This window comes from Festucalex cinctus, chromosome 2, assembly GCF_051991245.1.
Source record: "Festucalex cinctus isolate MCC-2025b chromosome 2, RoL_Fcin_1.0, whole genome shotgun sequence".
Classification (NCBI taxonomy): Eukaryota; Metazoa; Chordata; class Actinopteri; order Syngnathiformes; family Syngnathidae; genus Festucalex; species Festucalex cinctus.
In genome coordinates, this window is record NC_135412.1 from 30,696,033 (window position 1) to 30,714,399 (window position 18,367).

At 40.4% G+C, this 18,367-nt stretch overlaps 1 protein-coding gene across 2 annotated transcripts in view; it reads right to left on the reverse strand.

Annotated features, from left to right (window-relative positions):
* The window catches only part of LOC144014523 (sodium channel protein type 2 subunit alpha-like), a 36,138-nt gene that overhangs the window by 10,223 nt on the left and 7,548 nt on the right, over positions 1-18,367 (reverse strand). Inside the window, exons 6-18 of one of the 2 annotated variants that reach the window (XM_077514493.1) lie at positions 16,861-16,952; positions 15,190-15,480; positions 14,354-14,417; positions 13,143-13,284; positions 12,851-13,057; positions 11,150-11,431; positions 10,751-11,071; positions 9,651-9,765; positions 9,208-9,446; positions 8,942-9,115; positions 8,494-8,850; positions 6,844-7,371; positions 1,405-1,540 (exon numbers count right to left, since the gene is read on the reverse strand). In XM_077514493.1, the coding sequence (XP_077370619.1) occupies positions 1,405-1,540; positions 6,844-7,371; positions 8,494-8,850; positions 8,942-9,115; positions 9,208-9,446; positions 9,651-9,765; positions 10,751-11,071; positions 11,150-11,431; positions 12,851-13,057; positions 13,143-13,284; positions 14,354-14,417; positions 15,190-15,480; positions 16,861-16,952 (2,948 nt within the window). Of the gene's footprint in view, positions 1-1,404; positions 1,541-6,843; positions 7,372-8,493; positions 8,851-8,941; positions 9,116-9,207; positions 9,447-9,650; positions 9,766-10,750; positions 11,072-11,149; positions 11,432-12,850; positions 13,058-13,142; positions 13,285-14,353; positions 14,418-15,189; positions 15,481-16,860; positions 16,953-17,131; positions 17,224-18,367 lie in introns of both variants that reach the window. The other variant, XM_077514494.1, reaches the window with a different exon arrangement.

Consider the following 18,367-nt stretch of genomic DNA (forward strand, 5'->3'; position numbering starts at 1 on the left):
GACGAGAGGAAAATAGTCCAGCAAGCTGGCTGGGGTCACTGAAATAAAGCGTTTTTTTCTTCTAAAAACAATTTGTGTTCAAAACATTACATACATACATACATTACATACATTTGCATCATTAAACTCCTTTCTGAAAAAAAGTCAGACGCCGTTAACGCCAGCCACTACTTTTCTGTTCGTTCGTGTCACTGCCCGGCGCCCCGCACGCAGCTGATAGACGCGCACTAATCTACAAGTTGTTTGTCTTTTCGAAGGCGGAAGGATCAGCTGGCTGCAGCGCGTCGATTAGCTGTCTACAAGGCGACGCGCAGTGATATACGAACGAACAGAAACGTAGTGCCTGGCGGTAATGGCGTCTGACTTTTTTCAGAAGAATATTGTGATGCAAATGTATCACTCTTTTGAACACATATTGCTTTTAGAAGAAAAACGCTTTATTTTATTTCCGTGACCCCAGCCAGCTTGCTGGACTATTTTCCTCTCGACCAGCACCGGACCAGAACTCGTGTCACAGAACGCTGTCAGGGGTAAGTCAGTGATGATCGCACACACTGGAGGTGAGGATGAAATAGAGATTCATGTCAAAAAAGCCAAACTATCCCTTTAATGGATTAAAATTTCATTTTCAAAACAAAAACCCTAGAAGTGAGCATGTACATACATGCACCTGAGGTAAAGATTCTCTGCAAGTTTAAACTTAGCTTAGATCTTATGTTCTCAGTCGAGATAGACCTAATTACTAATTTCCAATCATTCAGGGCTTTGGTGCCTGATTGTGTCAGCTTTGGGCAAAACAGAAATAGCCCAAAAACACAAATAGGCAAGGCAGCACTATTTATTCACAAAGTGCATTTCATACACAAGATTTCATATGCAACATTTAAAAACATTTACAAACAAAAGAGATTTGACAAAAGACATTTAAAAGCAAATACTAAAAAAGTAGCGTCCTGAAATTACTAAACGAACAAAGTGCAAAAAACAAATTTATGAAAAATTAGCAGAAAATGCAAATATGCACGAGCAATTTGCAAAGCAGCACAACATCTGCACTGTACGACAAGCAGGAAACAATTGGTCTTGTTTTTTTTTCACAGAAGAGCTGAGGATAGATTAGGTTCCACAGAGAATAAAAACAAAGAGGTGAATTTGTGAACAAGGGGTTCACTGCATGATTTCTAAATTCCATCCTCACACCCACCTGTGCAGGATATTTGCACATTAGAAATTGTAGCCGAGTCAGACAAAATGCCAGGTTAAATTATTAAGCACGATGAATACTTCTTTTCTAACCTGATGAGCATTCCTATTCACTGTCACTCAGATGCGAGTTGAACACACCACATGAACAGTTCTGCCCCACTTTTCCTTGATCTATCATACTTGTAGATGCCATCTCACCCTCAGTAAAGCAGGCCTCGGGGTCCAGTGACTCCTCTGGCTCCAGTTCCACCGAATCAACCCCATCTCCTGGAGGGCGAATATCAACCGTGCTCCCTTCTGAAGAGCTAAGACGTTTGGGCTCTGTGTCCAGTTTCTGCATGGACAAGGACAGGTGCACAAAGTTACATTGCAAGTGTAGAGTTGTTCCAGGACCAAATGTCCTGATCTGGCTATTTGTGTTATTCTCTACTCAGATTCGGCACTGTCATAACAGAGTTGGACTCGTTTTGAACGTCCTCATTGTCATCACATGCAACAGTGATCAAATGTACCTACAGGCGTTGGCATGACATATCTGAAGGCTCAAATCATATCATATAGCAACACATGACATGGGGAGTTGGACATTACTGTAATGCAACTGTGGGTACGTTTGATGTGACCTCAGTTTGAGGAAGAGTGCATGCAGTATTCCAGTGCATCATCAATCCAAGCCTGAAATTGTACCAAGCAAAACATGTGCGGTATTTTCACGTCGACTGAGAAGTTAACAACCCAGATCAATTTGTATTCAGTTCATCTGCTTCAATATTTTCAAAGTTGACCCTTTACTGCATAGACACCGACCCCAATAAAGTATAATCCACCCACCAAAAGTTCTGATCACCAGTTTTCCTCAGTGACATGAAAATACATTATTTCCATTCCTTGAAAGCAGTGTTTAAGCTTTTTCTGTTGTGTTGAAGTCGGTAGATGACCACATTAGCTTACCAGCAAAAACCAGCACTGTGCACTGTTAATAAGACAGCATGTGGTCTGGTGTTTATCAGTTTTTCCCACTTACATAACATGGTGTGAAGTAAATAAATAGCAGCTACAGTATGTGGATAATGTGAGACATGTCAGTCTTACCAGTCGTCTTGTAGTTTTTGCCTAGTGTTGCATGCGACTTTCATTTGGTGTATGAAGTTTTGAAACATGTCATCCTACACAGTGCAGCAGCCCTGATTGCAGTGGGACCCAGCTAATAGGACATGGGAGTGATGGAAGCATGCTTCTCACGTGTGCAACCATTTCTGAAAGGATGCTGTCTTACTCTACCTTTGTACTCGTTTGGCCTCGATGGGTTATGGATTTTATGAGGTGATGTCTGGATAGGCTTTTATATGGAGCAGGTTAGCTTGGCATGTTATGTTAAAAGGGTGTTTATGCAGATAATTGATAAATTGCTTGGGTGGTTTATACTATTTAACACTTAACAGTGATTGACAGTTTTGTGATTTGATACGGAACAACATTTTTTTTTATATAGCAAAAAAAAAAAAAAAAAAAAAATTTTTTTTTTTTTTAAAAACATTCCATTTTCAGATAAATCACAGGAATGATATCTTACTTCAGGTATGTTAAAATAAATATGCAGCTTGATTTATGACCCTTTTATGATCTTGAAATAAAAGAATGTGTGTGCTGAATTTTTCTTTGTCTCATTCATTTATTCTCTGAACCACTTATCCTCACTCTGGTTGCGGGCATGCTGGAGCCTAGCCCAGCTGTCTTTGGGCACTGTGCAGCCTTTTTTTTTTTTAAATTATGTTTTAAAATTTATGCTATTACTGACACCATAGACATCAATGACCTTATGTAACCGGATATGGCTTATAAAATTTAGAAGAGATCATCTTCAATTAAATCGTGACCCGCAAATCCCAGGACTTGGCCCCAAGCCCCACAAGAGAGGAAAATGGGTAAGATCATTGTAAAAGGAGATGTGGCACCTTTTCGGCAAAGGCATGGCTGATCCTGGGCTGGAGTGAGACCAAATTTCAGCCATTGAGTTTCATGAATAGCTTACTCTTGCCTTCACTGATATTCATACTGTATGTGATCAAAAATCTAAACAATTGAATGTGCTTACAAGATCATGATCATCGTTTAGTTGAACAAATAGGAGCACCTAGATTGTTAAAATGGACCAAAAAAAAAAAGAGGCACCAACAGGCAATACAATACAATTACACTTAACAAGTCAGATTTATCAAACGCTGTTAAGCCAGCTAACGTGGTACTTCCTGTTACCCTCTTATTTGAAACCTATTCACATCACTTCCGGTGCACGGTCACTCTACCACTAGTCCACTGAGCAGGCAGATTATCACTCCGGGCCTGGGATAATCAGACCTATACAAATACATTTGATTACAATGCAACATCCTTGTCTACTTTTTCAATTTCCCTTGGAGACAACAATGCACTCAGTTGAAATCAAAACCAGTTTTAGTAATAGGGTTCATCAAACAATTATGATGTTCATCACTCTAGTTTCAAAGTCTTTCCAGTTGTAGACTTTGCTGTGGAAAAGCCATAGTGATTTTCTCATTCAATTCCAGTGACAATTTAATGTTTAAAATCTAAATAAATATTAGTCAGTGTCCAGCAAAGGATTTGTGCACACGTGGAAAAAACAATTCACTGTTGAATTTATGTCCTCCTTGATTCAAACAGGTCTCCCACCTCATTCACTTTTGCTTCTTGTGATTTAATGGTGTTACTGTCGCAGATAAATCTGCCACGGAGACTGGAGCACGGGCAGAGCCCAATTATAGCGTACGCATGCTGGAGGAATTTGGTTTGCAATATAGAATAGTCCGTGTGTTCAAATGAACTTTAAGAGAGTCAAACAATGTCATGTTGTTTACGGCTCTAAATTCAACTGAATAATAGTTTTTAAAAGTGCTCTATAAATCAAGTACCAGTCCAGTCCTCAAGTGCATGTAAATGTACTGAAAAATGTAGAAACCTTTGGAGTTCTACATCTGAGTTATATAAGGTCAACTATGCTTATGATGTCAGGGAAAAAAAGCCCAAATATAATCCATAAATAAATCAGCAAATTGATCATTAGGGTCACAGATCAAAGCCATTTTAAACTACAGCAAAATTAATAGCCTCTTTCTCCTTTTATCTCTTCACTCATCCAGTTGTGACTGTTTTTCAGCTGTTAAATGCAGACCAAGTCCTAGGTCAAAACCAACCAATTGAGCAGTTAAAGAAAACTAAACAATTACAGTGTGTATGTGTACTGCTGTATGGGGAAGAGGTGGGAATAAAGGAAAGTGGGTTGTGGGTGGGGCGAAGGGCAAGACCAGGCAAAAAACGAAAATGGGCAGTCCATTAAAAGTATGAGGAAATAATGCCTGTTCGTAAATGACATTGGCAGTCCTCATGGTTAGTGCTATGATACAATAAAGTGCTCTTACAGTTCTTCTCTCACTGAAAACCTTGAGAACGTCTGTGATATGGCTGCAATAACAAACGGGGGGAGTTAAACAAAGTAAGTCGCGCGCAACCACAGGCTAGCATTCAACCTCATGTCTGTATTCAAAATTTTATGAGAATTTTTTTTGCATAAGAGATACTGTACTTAAACAGTGCACACCATCTGTAACTATAAATATTCTCAATGTTGTGCACAGTCAAAACACCTGCACCTATTAAAAAAAAAACAAAGGTTAATGTGATAGGGGACATCCTCAAGACCTGTAAGCACCAATTGCAAGCTGGTTATAAGGTTATGTTGGTTGCCAAAATGACAAAATGCGCCAAGGACCAAGCCACAGTTCAAGAGGGTACAGAGCCACCAGATTCAGTTGATGGACCTGCAGTGGAAAAACTTACAATGTGTGGCAGTTTTGTACTTTGTTATACACATCACCGCCACCTGCAGGACGCAATACTTCTCATCCGAGTGCCGTTGCAGTTGGTTCTGTAAGGCTGAAGAATTACAACAAAAGGGAATCTGGGAAACAATGTGACAACTAGGCTACACAATCAGGATTTTCCTATCACCGAGCAACGAGTTTAAGAAAAAAAAAAACGATAGCCGATCACCAATTCGATCAGAAGATGGAGCAATATACTGTATCCATTTGAAAAACTTTTATAGACTCTACAGTTGCCATTTGCAGGGAATAGGGACTGGTCCGACCCACGAATACATCAATTGAATGAAAATGCTGATAAATATTAAATATAACATGTCGTGTCTTATTTTGTAGAGACAATCAATGATGTCATTAATGATCGGGCAAATTAAGACATTACAGCCAATAGCCCTCTTTTCCATAACATGCTAAATGTCATCCGATCCTGTTCCAGTAAATCAGAACAATGTAAAGTGTAATGGCAACAGTTTATTTAACTTTACTTGGAATTTCATTTAGATTGTTTCTTGTCAGCCTAAGGATGAAGTTAAGATCACCCTTCAGACAGTTCTCAATTAAATTAGCAGCATCTGTGGCGTTTCACAATGACCTGCCCTTGCTGGTCTGTTTTTCAACGAATCGTCAAAGTGAATCCACGTCATCAGCTGGAGCGGCAGTAGCTCATCCATAAGGGTACAGTTCAAGTCTCGCTGCGGACAAAGTAGGGAAGCTCGTCTGTCCAGACTACTGCTGATGCCCCCTCGAGCATGCCATGGAACCCCTCCAACCTGAAACCTTCGGAGCAAACTTTGACTTGTGCTTTATCATTAAAGGGAAAGTCAATCCATTTTTTTGACATACAGTGAAATATTTTGTAGCCCCCACTTGTCTAAATACGGTATTTTGGTTAATATTGTGTTAGTGGAATATGAGTTAACTAGCAAAATCCAGCAGTTTTTATCAATGTCAGAAGGCGGCCATTTTACCATTTGCTATCAAGTGTAAATGACATCACAGTTGCTCAGGTCTACGGCAATAACCAATCACAGCTCAGCTTCAGAAAACAGGTGAGCTGTGATTGGTCGTTGCCTGAGCCCTTAGCAACTGTGATGTCATCTTCGGTCGACAGCAACTGGCAAAATGGCCGCCCTCCCTGAGATGGATAAAAACGGCTAGATTTGCTGCATAACTCATATTCCACAAATGTAATATTAATCCGAATGTCATGTTTAGAATAGTGAGGTCACATATTACATATTGGCAAGAAATGTTTAAGGTTGACTTCCCCTTTAATGCTCACTACTCTAACAGTATAATATAATAAGAATATTTTCAATGAAACCTATTTAACGGATGCCAAAAAGATTGAGTACACAAATTCGGAACCTTTCTCTGCTAGATGCGGAAGAAGGTCTAACCTTCCGTCAGATGATTACTGTTCATATCCTGCCAAGCTTAGGTGACAATATGTGACCCCCATGGTCTCAACTGTGCCATATAAAGAAGACCATAGCAAGTAAAAAGGTCACAGCAATATAGTATAATTATGTGGACCAAATGTACCACATGATACCTTACCATATCGTACGACTGGGGGTGATAAACAATACAGTATTTAGGTACGTCATAATTTCTGATGAAAATCTGAACAGGTGGAATACTTGCAAAAAGCTGCTCAAGTGATTGATCAGCCTTCGCTGGCGTCAACTTTAAAATACATCACAGATCAAGACAGAAAACGACAGTCTAATCTTACCTCTTTGCTGCCTTCCACGTCCGAGGAATCGCTGCTTAAGTCCTCTGTGTTAAGGTTCTCGAAGTCTGACTCGCCCACAGCAATAGGCACTGTGACCGTCAGGCTCGGGTTGTGAATAAACGACATGTAGTGACAATCGTCTATGGGGTACTTTTCGGTGCTGTCCTCGTCAAGCATGCCCCCAACAACCAGACCTCCTGGACGCCCGTTGCCCTCAGCTGTAATGTACATTCCGCCAGGGTCTTTGGTCATTTCCACTGTTGTGTGATTGGTGATGCAGTTGCCTTTGCCGTTGCTATGTAGTTCTTCAAGGGGTTTGCTCTCTTCATGCAAGCTGGAGCCTTTCCCGCCCCCGCCGAAGAACAGGCTCTGGAGGAACTGTCGGACAGTAGATTTGAAAAAGGCAATGCCGCGCTGGATACGGCCCACAGCAATTTGCAAGTTATTCATCTCGCTGTCGTCGTCAGTTGCTGCCAAGTTGTCAGCGCTGAATGAGCTCAGAAGAAGAGCCAAGAACAGGTTTAGAACCTAACAAGAACATGACAAAAGAAGACATGAATGACTGGGCTACATTAGATATCAACATTATATAGTATGAACTGTGTATAAACTATTATAACTACGTGAGATAAATTCACACACTGGTCTGTATCCCGATACAGGCACATCTTTACAAGGGGCAAGATGCCATTAGATTACTTAGATAAAATTCTCAGTCTAAGACAATTTAAGGTCATTTCCAATAGTCATTTTAAAACCTCCATAGGAAACACACTGACCAATCGCAGGCACTGAAACTTCTCTCACGTGTGATGATTAACCCAATCAAGCTAGATATTCACAGCAGCTTTGCGAGTGGGCGTGCAAGGCAGCCAGGCGATGAGGTGTTAAAAAAAGTAAAGCAACGAATAAACAAAGGGTGTTAAAGCTGTTTCTTGTTGTTTCAGATTGGTTGTTTTCAAGATATTTACAAATGCAGTTAATCAACAATTTGAAATGAACAGCAGCCTGGGCATCCATATTACGGGAGTGCCACAGGTTGATCACTTCTATGCAGTGTACAGTGTACAGTTATTAGAAAATACCTTTTCACATACGACTGATTTTAAATAACCACCTGACCAAAAATAGCAACTTTCTCATTAATTTATTTTTCCCCCCAGCTGCACCACTATAGCACCATGATTACGTAATATATTAAAGTCAAGTCAACCTTGAACATCTCTTGACAATATGTTATATCTAACCTCGCTAGTCTAAACATGACATACTGATTAATATTAGATTTGTGGAATATGAGTTATGCAGCAAAATTCAGCTGTTTTTATCCATGTCAGGGGGCGGCCATTTTGCCACTTGCTGTCGACTGTAGATGACATCAATGTTGCTCAGGGCTCAGGCAACAGCCAGCTCACCTGTTTTTTGAAGTTGAGCTGTGATTGGTTGTTACCTGAGACCTGAACAACCATGATGTCATTTTCACTTGACAACAAGTGGCAAAATGGCCGCCTTGTGATACTGATAAAAATTTCTGGATTTTGATGCTTAGCTAAAGATGTTTTTTGTTTTTGTTTTTTTTGTTTTTTTGGAGGGGGGGGGACTTCTAGTTAAATAAGTAATGAAATAAATAAAGCAAAAAAGGGTGCTTACCACCAAGTTTCCGATGACCATAACCATCATGAAGACAATCAGACACATTGTCGGTCCTGATACCTCCATACAGTCCCACATGGTCTCGATCCACTCTCCACACAACACCCGGAACACGATGAGGAAGGAGTGGAAGAAATCGTGCATGTGCCAACGTGGTAGCTGACATTCATCGTTTATGTTACAGACAAACTCTTTGTAGTTCTTGCCGAAAAGCTGCATGCCCACCACGGCAAAGATAAAGACGATGATGGCGAGGACCAGGGTCAAGTTCCCCAAAGCCCCCACTGAGTTACCAATGATCTTGATCAACATGTTCAGAGTTGGCCAGGATTTAGCCAGTTTGAATACCCTCAGCTGTTGGAAAATCAAGAGAGAGTGAAAAAAAAAGTTCAGACTGTATTCAGGATTTGGATAATGTAGAGTAAAATGTGACTGTGTCTCTTACCAGTCGGAAGGACCTGAGCACTGACAGGCCCTCGACATTGGCCAAACCCAGCTCCATGAGACTCAGACTAACAATAATGCCGTCAAAAATGTTCCAGCCCTCTTGGAAGTAATAGTAAGGGTCAAGGGCGATGACCTTGAGGCACATCTCTGCCGTGAAAATGCCAGTGAATACCTATTTGGGGGGGGGGGGAAAGTGTGCAAATAATTTTATACATAATTAACTAGGCATCATCAGGTTGGATGGTTGTTAATTTTAGCAGGTACCTGGTTTCCAATAGAAAGGACATTGTTGAATTCTTTCGTCATTGGATAATGCTCCATGGCCATAAAAAGGGTGTTGAGAACGATGCAAATTGTTATGGTCAGATCCACAAACGGGTCCATGACCACCATATTGACAAAGTCCTTAATTTTAAGCCAGGCAGGGCAACAATCCCAGATCAAACAAGTGTTGGCAAATCGATACCAGCAGGGGGGGAATTTCTGTCTCGACTCTTCAAGCTCTAGAAGGGAGATATTGAAATGGAGTGAAAATCACAGGAAGGGGATACTAGAACAGTTGCTAAAGTATTTTTCTGTTATTTATTATTCTATAGCTCATTATATGTCCATTGCCAATGCTTTAACATATGGGATGTGAAGGGTAAGTAAAGTTTGGTGTATTCCCTTGACAAAATTTGAAATCTGTTTAAGGCAAGATTTCTGACCTTCCATGGTGTTGGTGAGGATGCTGGCCACACTCATGGCTCTTTGCCTGCCTCCTGGTTCATCTAAATAATCAACGGAGCATTGTTTTCTCACCTCGGTGTCTGTTGTGGTACCCTAGAGAAAAACACACAATCCAAGATAATAATGTAATATTTGACCGATATCATCATAAGAGAACTAGTCCATCAAGATAGTTGTCAATTTTCCAAGAAGTAGGTTAGTTTAATTTTCCCTACTAGGCTCGCCTAAAGTTCAGACTGTGCAAGGCTGAGACCAATAAAAACAATAGTTAAGTCTCAGTTACGGTAAATGGTCTTTGACTTGTACAGAACTTGCACCCATTAAGGCATTCAAAGCCCTTCACACTGACTTCACATTCACCTATTGAGAGCACAACATTCGGAGCAACTTAGGGTTCAGTATCTTTCTCAAAGACACCACGACCTGGTGAACCCTAACCCTGCGAATTGGGAGACAACCACTCTACCACTGAGCCATGCCGCCCCCATGAGATGAAATATAGCACAAATATGTCCACCTCTCATGGCTAGCAATGGATCTACTTTTAAAGAGACAAGAAAATGTTTATCCTCAGTCAGCAATATGTTCCTCACAATGTTCAACCACAATGAAGTTTTGTTCATGTTTGACCAGCTATCGGTGAGCTTAACTGCAGACTTATTGTAGCTTAGCTATCCATGTAGGGCTTGTAGTGATAGATGAAGTCGGATATTGTTGTTTCTTCAACAATTTTATCAAAATCATAAGCTTTAATCGAAGCTCATCTCTCCAAATTTGCTTCATGAGGTGGCTTCTGCACATGACAAACAAAAATGGCAAACTATCTTGAAAGTGATTTTTTTTTTTTTTTTTTTTTCAAATGTAAACCGGTAGACTTGGCAAGTGATGTGGTGCAAGTCTAAGTCGAGTCTCATGAATACCAGGTCAAAACAACATTCATCTTTTCATATGTTTTTAACCATGCAAGTCCAAAATCCTAAAATTGGCAACTTAAATCCGACTTGAGTCAAGTTATGTGACTCAAGTCTCCAACTTTGGGGTAAATTAACAAAATAACCTCAGGCAGTAGGAGACCAACCGGAGAGTTAGTGACAGATGTTCCTCCAACCAGCGAAACAACGCCGTTGCAGTCCACCGCACAATGCATCTTGCCATTGGCAGGAAGCATTACACGAGGTACCCTGAGGCTTGTCTGACTGACGGCGCTGCAACGACGCTCGAGACGACGTGGCAAGAACAGCGAGCCCCGGCGACTGTCGCTCTCTTCGAAGGTGCTGTGCTCGTCATCCGCAAAGTCGTTTTCGGAGCCCATGTCACGTACTCGTCCGCGGAAGCTGAAGAGGCTGGCTTGGCTGTTCCGCCGTGGTGAGAGAAGTGATCCTCGTATACTGAACAGAGACTATGAAAGAAGGTATCTGTGAGCTCTTCAAAGCTATACAAGAAGTGAAATCCCATCATGTTTAAGAGTAAAATGTACCTGATTGGGTGAGGAGCATCTCTTCTCATAGGAAAGTCGGTTTGCATCCATGGAGAAGCGGAAGGATCTGTTGATGCTGTCCACGGTTGCAGACTTATGGAACAACTTGCATGCTTCCCGCTCCTCCTCCTCCTCTTCCTCCTTCTGTTTCCTTTTCTTCCGTCTGTTGCGTCGCTCTTTTGCACTTTTCGAACTGAACTTGGATGTCACGGAGGACGACTCAGAGGTGGGGGCACCCCTCCCGCTGTACTCGCCGCTCTCCGTGGCTGCTGCCGCGGCAACCTGTCAGCCAATCAGAAAACAAAACACAGTTGTCATGGCAACCTGGTGACTGTCTGAAAGTCTTGCGCAAATGAGTATGAAGAGAAAGCCTGGCAGCTGAAAGCAGACATGGCAGCACTGACAAATCAGTCTCTGGTGTTAAATGAATTTAATGATTTATTTTTTTTTGTACTTGGGTAAAGTCACATCCCCAAAAGACTTATTTGTCCTCATTGTCTCTGCTCGGTTGATGTTTGTCTTTGTGTTCAAATTTTAGGGTTCAGTGACATTTTCTTTAGCAGTGTGTTGTGGCAGGTGTTTCCGCAGATACATAAATGCTTACAAAGTGAAAGCAGTGATTTCCAACTAAATTGAAATATTCTCACAACCTAGGTTTTGTTTAGAATGGCTTGGGATTTTTTTTTTCTGATTCTCATTAAAATTAGAGGATCCAAATATGAGAGTATTTTTTAAAATTAGACAATTTATTGTCAAAAGGCCAGGTACTCAAAGTATACTCACTGTCACCTTACTCAACATCTCTATGGCACTTTTTTTTCTCCTTTATATTTTTTTTCTCTCATGGATAAAGTGCCATAGTTTACTGTAGTTAGATGTAGAACAACAACTGCGATCTCAAGCTTAAATGAGAAGGCAACCTTAATTTATATATATTATATATATCACTCACTCACTCACTCACTCACTCACTCACTCACTCACACAAGCTTATATGATGTACAGCACCGCCACAGAGATGCTATTTATTAGCCCGCCTTTGAAATTTAGCATTGTGTTAGCATTAGGCTAAACTGACGTACGTAAGGCAAAGCTAGCTTAAAATGCCCAACATGTAATTCTCCCACACATGGTCTCCCAGGCGGAGAAGTTAACCCACGCCAACCGGCACCGAAGGCAAGTGACGGTTCCACTCCTCCACCTGGAGCCTCCAACCTTAAACATTTCTTGACAATAATATGTTATATGTGCTCTCATGAGTCTAACCACTACTTTCTGATTAATATTACATTTGGGGAATACGAGTTATGTAGCAAAATCCATCTTTTTATATCCATCTCACTGTGCAGCCATTTTGCCACTTGCGATTGACTGAAGATGACATCACAGTTGCTCAGGGCTCAGGCAATGACCATCCACAGCTCACCTGTTTTCTGAAGCTTATCTGTGATTGGTTGTTACCTGAACCTGAGCAACTGTGATGTCATTCTCACTTGACAGCAAGTGGCAAAATGGCCGCCTTCTGATATTGATAAAAAATGCTGGATTTTGATGCTTAACTCATAATCCACTAACGCGATATTAATCAGAATACCATATTTAGACTAGTGGGGCTGCATAGAACATATTATCGTGCAGAAAAATTGTTGGGGTTGACTAAAATTCCTCTTTAACTTTGTGTCAAACCAAAATTGTTCTTGCCTGTGCCTCCTCCTGCTGCCTCTTTAGTTGCTCTAACATGGCCTGGAACTCCTCCTCTTTTTGTTGAGCCTCTTCTATAGTGGCTTGGTTCTGCTCATCATAAGCCATGGCCACAACAGCCAAAATTAGGTTGACAAGGTAGAAGGAACCCAGGAAGATCACCAAAACGAAGAAGACCATGTAGGGCTTCCCTGCCGCACGCAAAGTCTAAAGGATTCAAGAGTATAAAGCTCACAATAACACAAAGGTTTTTTGAAATAACAGCATCAACGCACCCACAAATTATACAAACCTGCTGATAGAGGTTTTCCCAGTAGTCCTGTGTCATGAGTCGGAACAGGGACAGGAAAGCCCAGCTGAAGGTGTCAAAACTTGTGTATCCGTAGTCTGGATTGCGACCCGCTTTGATACAAGTGAAGCCTTCTGGACAAAGCCTGTCACACAATTATGAATTACCTTCTTTTGAGATTCATACAGGGCATTCACAGAGTTGCCCTCAAGTCACTATTTCGTTGTCTTGGCGGTGTGTAAACCGTCACCCCCAATCTTTGGCATCCACGCCAAAGAGTTCAAACTTTGTCTCATCAAAGCGCACAAATTTCTTTCTCATGGTCTGAGAGTCCTTCAGACGCCTTTTGGCTAATGAGTTAGCTGTTAGCTGGCCATATATTAGCAAGTGTCTAATACGAAGGCGTGGCTTCTGTCTGGCCACTCTACAGGCCTTAGACCTGATTGGTGGAGTGCTTCTGTGATGGTCATCCTTCTGATAGGTTTTCTTCTCACCACAGAGGATCAATGGATCACTGATAGTGTGACCATCAAGTTCTTGGTCATCTTCCTGACTAAGGCGATTCTCTCCCAACTATTCAGAGTACTGGTGGTTCGTAAATCCTTCCATTTACAGATGGAAATTTCTGCGTACCCTTCCCCAGATTTGTGCCCAAAATAATCTTGTCTAGTGTCTGGCAACTCCTATGACTTCATGCTTGGTTTGTGCTAGACATGCACTTTCACCTATAGGACCTTATACTGAATGTAGGTGCCTTTGCAAAATCATGTTAAATCAACAGAATTCCCACAAGGAACCCCCAATTAAGCTATAGGAAGCCTCAAGGATGATCAGTGGAAACACGATGCACCATAGTTCAATACTGAGTTTTGTGACAAAGGCTGCGGGATTACTCATGTACATGTGATTTCTTATTTTTATACTTTTAATAAATTTGCAAAAAACGTTTAAAAAGTATTTTTCACATTGTCATCATGGGGTCTCGTGTGTAGAATTTTGAGAATTTATTCCATTTTGAAATGAGGCTGTAATATAAGAAAATGGGGGGGATGAAGCACAATGAATACTTAATTTAAAAAAAAAAAAAAAAAACAGAGACTAAGACGAAGACTTTTCATGATTAATAATTCAGATCCAATTAAAATATCTTGATTTAAAAATCACAGGTTTGGCGACCATAAGTTATAAAACTTAAGAATCTCAAACGTTCTTACCCAGCCCCAGTGCCATTTCCACAAAGTAGAGCATCCCTGCGGCCGGGGAGGACGTAGTAATTTCCTAAAAGAGAAGACACCAGAAATGTTAAAGATTTCACCACTTTTTGCCAATGAGTCTTTGATTGTTGTGTCAGTGAGATTTACAATTAAATATGTCTTTAATAATAATTTTTTTTTTTAACTAAAAATATATACAATTTTGACAAAAAAAAATAAATCTTCAATGATTAAGTTACATGTTAACATAAGAACCGTCTGAATGTTTAAGTCTATAGATGTTTCATGCCTGCATCTGATATTAGGATTTAATAATGTCCTCACAGAATAACTGTTTGAAGGTATTTTTCCTTTTTCTTTTCCACCATCTCAGATTCCTTTTAATAATGCTCCACAGGTTCAAGTAAGAGGATGATAGTGGCCACATAATGAGATTTCTCCTTTTATACCGACAGCAGCTTTTTTTTTCTTTTTTTGGTGCGTTGTCTTGCACAATAACTATTTCACTGTGGAAGGCACAGTTGTTCTTTTTATACCATGGCACAAGAAAGGATCAGTCAGAAATTTAGCATAAAGGTCATTTTGACACATTCAGACAAAGGGATCTACCTTCTCACTCCTCATTATTCTAAAACATCAAAACATCACTCTGACCCTTCTTTTCTGTTTTGCATAAAAACTGAATTGCTCAGCTTACTTAGGGACCTACTTATGACATTTTTTGTAAAAACACAGGAAGTCACACATGTATGTATAACATAAATTTAGTGGTGCAACTTCAGCAGAATTTGAACCCCGTTAACCCACATGCAGCAGATCTGTCCCTCTTGGCTTACTGTCATCATTGATGTACTCGGTCCAGTTGAAGCTGCTCCCTGTGCTGTTCAGGAACGTGTCGTTGATTTCTGCTAGGCTGCCATTGAAAAGAAACATGTCGTCGGCCACAGTGCTGCTGCTGTTGGTGTCGTTGCCATTGATGGGCAAGCGGACGCATTTCTGCCTCAGATTGCCCATGAAGAGCTGCAGGCCAATGAGAGCAAACACGCTGAGGCAGAACACGGTCAGGATCATAACATCCGACAGCTTTTTAACTGACTGGATCAATGCACCCACGATTGTCTTCAAGCCTGAATGGGAGACAGGGTAAGGGATTGAGGGACATAGCAAAGGAGGAAATTATTAGTACCTGTCACATATAAGCTTGTATGGAGAGTAATTCAACAAAAGCGTTTCAAAGAACAAGCAGCCAGATTGAGTATGTATGAACTTTTGGACTGTCATCAGAAAAAAATCTGATACAGGTCACTGTTTATCGCAGATAAACAAGAATCGATGAGAGGCGATGGTCAATTCTGTGATGTCTACTCATACTTAATGCTTGATGCTCGGGTGTGAATGGCCCTTTTTTATGCCCCCCGAAAATAAATTAAATTATGTATTTCAGGATGTGTCAATTATATGCGGATTTTCATTATTTGCAGACCAACCCAGTATTTCAACATATAGTAATTTGAGTCATATTTGATATATGCATTTAATTGGCTTTATATTTGTGTAAAGACATTTACTCAAAAATACATTTACAATAGTGTTTTTATTTGACCATTTATGACCGAAACATCTTATTAGCAGATTAATGCCTTAGCTATTTACAATGGGGACTCCTAGACACCTCTGGCAAATAGTTTCAGAATGGATTTGGGTCGAATTTCCCACCCTCTGTCTGCGGAGTTGACATAATGCATGCAGTTCGTACGTGAGAAAGGAAGTGTGCTTTATTGGGCACAGTAAGTGAATTAAACTAAGAAACATCTGAAGTCTAAAGAAAAAAAAACACAAAATTGAGGAAAAGAAGGGGAATATTTGTTGAGATGAGAATATGGGGCAATAGGTTGTACGCTTCCAAAATGTATTACAAAAGCAAAAATACTGTGACATAGCAAAAGCTTATTAAACAATTATTAAGAAGAACTAAATAATTCACAAACTAATGCAGTCCTTGGTTTTATTTTTTAATGTGAGTTGTGCTGCGGATGTAATTACTTGTACTTTTCTTTTTGATTTATGCGATGAAAAGTGCTTTCAAGTAGTACCCACAAAAGAACATAACATGCTTCAAACAGTGATTGCACACTTGACAGACACGCACGTAAACACATACACACATTAGTTTGCCACCAGAAAATCTTCCTTTGCAATGTCTCATGCATAAAGGAAAAAGCACAAATCCACAGGTGGCTCCCTAGGCAAGAATAGATTCCAAAGAAAGAGTTCTGCCTTTCTACATGTCTACAAGTAAAAGCTCGGAATCCCTTCAATCTATGCAGATTGGAGCCCGATTCCAGCTTTTTTTCTTTTTTTTTTTGAAGGCAACATGAAGGATGGCAAAACGGTGCTGTCAGGCTTTGCTGCAGTGAAGATGAGCTCGGAAGTGAGTAGATGTTGCCAAAAAGGCCACTTAGCAGTGAGCATTTAATTCGCCCTTTTGGCCTTGATGCTGTGCTCACCTGGGATGACTGATATAGTTTTCAGGGCCCGCAGAACCCTGAAGGTTCGCAGTGCTGATACATTGCCCAGGTCCACAAACTCTGTGATATATCTGTAAGGGAGGAGGTAGCAAGGCGGGGGGGGGGGGTTGCGAGGAGTTTTCGGGATGCACACGTTCACGCGCACACAACACAGACACCCACGTCACAAAACAAGAGGGGAGGGGTCATGGAAAAGGGAAAGGGAGTGGCAAATGGTCACACACAGGAGGATACGCTAAGGCACCCTTACCTGGTATCACTGAGATAGTTTTCAAAGCTCTCAATACTCTGAATGTGCGCAGAGCTGAAACATTGCCTAGGTTTACAAACTCTGTTATATACCTGCAGAATTAAATGCACAGTTATCACATAGCATCACTCAAGAATGAGTACAAACATGTACAGGCATTTGAGATATTAAATAATCTAAAATCAGACTTCATGTACACTGACAGAAAAAAAAAGAACAACAAAAACATTGGCCAAAATGACCATATCCGGCATGCCAAGAGTTCCTGCTGTGATGACCAAATTAGGCCAAATAAGATACAATCAACACCAAGTACATTTCCTTGACAACGCAACTAAAATGAGTTTACTTGTCAACCTCCTTTCTTCCACATTTCCATCATTGTTTGTACAATTACTGACCACGAGAAAGCAATTCTATTTGAGGATAATAGTGTGTTAATAATTTAATTTCTAAAGAACTTTACAAGGGGACAAAAAAAAAACAGTGGATTTTGGTCAGTTTTGTGCAGGGGACATTGTTAAACAAAAATCATCATTGTCACACAAGCTACAAAGTGTGAAATGATTCAAGTTACATACTATGTTCTTCCCATATATTTAGCATTCACCAGGTACATCAGCGGGTACAACCGGGTACAGCATGTTCTCGCAGCATGTAGAAATGATTGAAACCGTTTGGTACAGCTACACACTGCTCACACCAAGTTTGTCTTCAGGGCATATATTTGGGTCCCAATGTCTCTAGATGCACATTGGATGTGCATAGTTATGAGCCAGTTCCAGCACTTGACTCCATGAATCATGAGGAGCTACTCCAATTCACAATTTGTAAACTGCATTGTCACGACTATCAAATGCAACCGGCAGTGCAGCTGCAAAAAGAATGGAGTCAAATGCATCTCCACATCCCAAGTTTGTAAAGGCATTATGTATAAGACTCTTGTCACACATTGACCTCGGAAACATTTGACATAGATCAGTTTTTGCTCTAAATATGAGTTTTAAAAAATTGCATTAAACTCAGATATTTACTAGAATATTCAAATGTAAATAGTGAAATGAGTTCCCCTCATGAAGCAATAGTTCTGTAGAAAAACTAATGCTTGCATTCAATTCAGCATCCTGAAAAACCTCGAGTTTGAACTATTATATATAAATTGATTAGACTCACATAATTTTATTCTTTTTTTTCTTTTTCTTTTTGCCCCCTTTTTTTAATGATGGCAAGCCATTG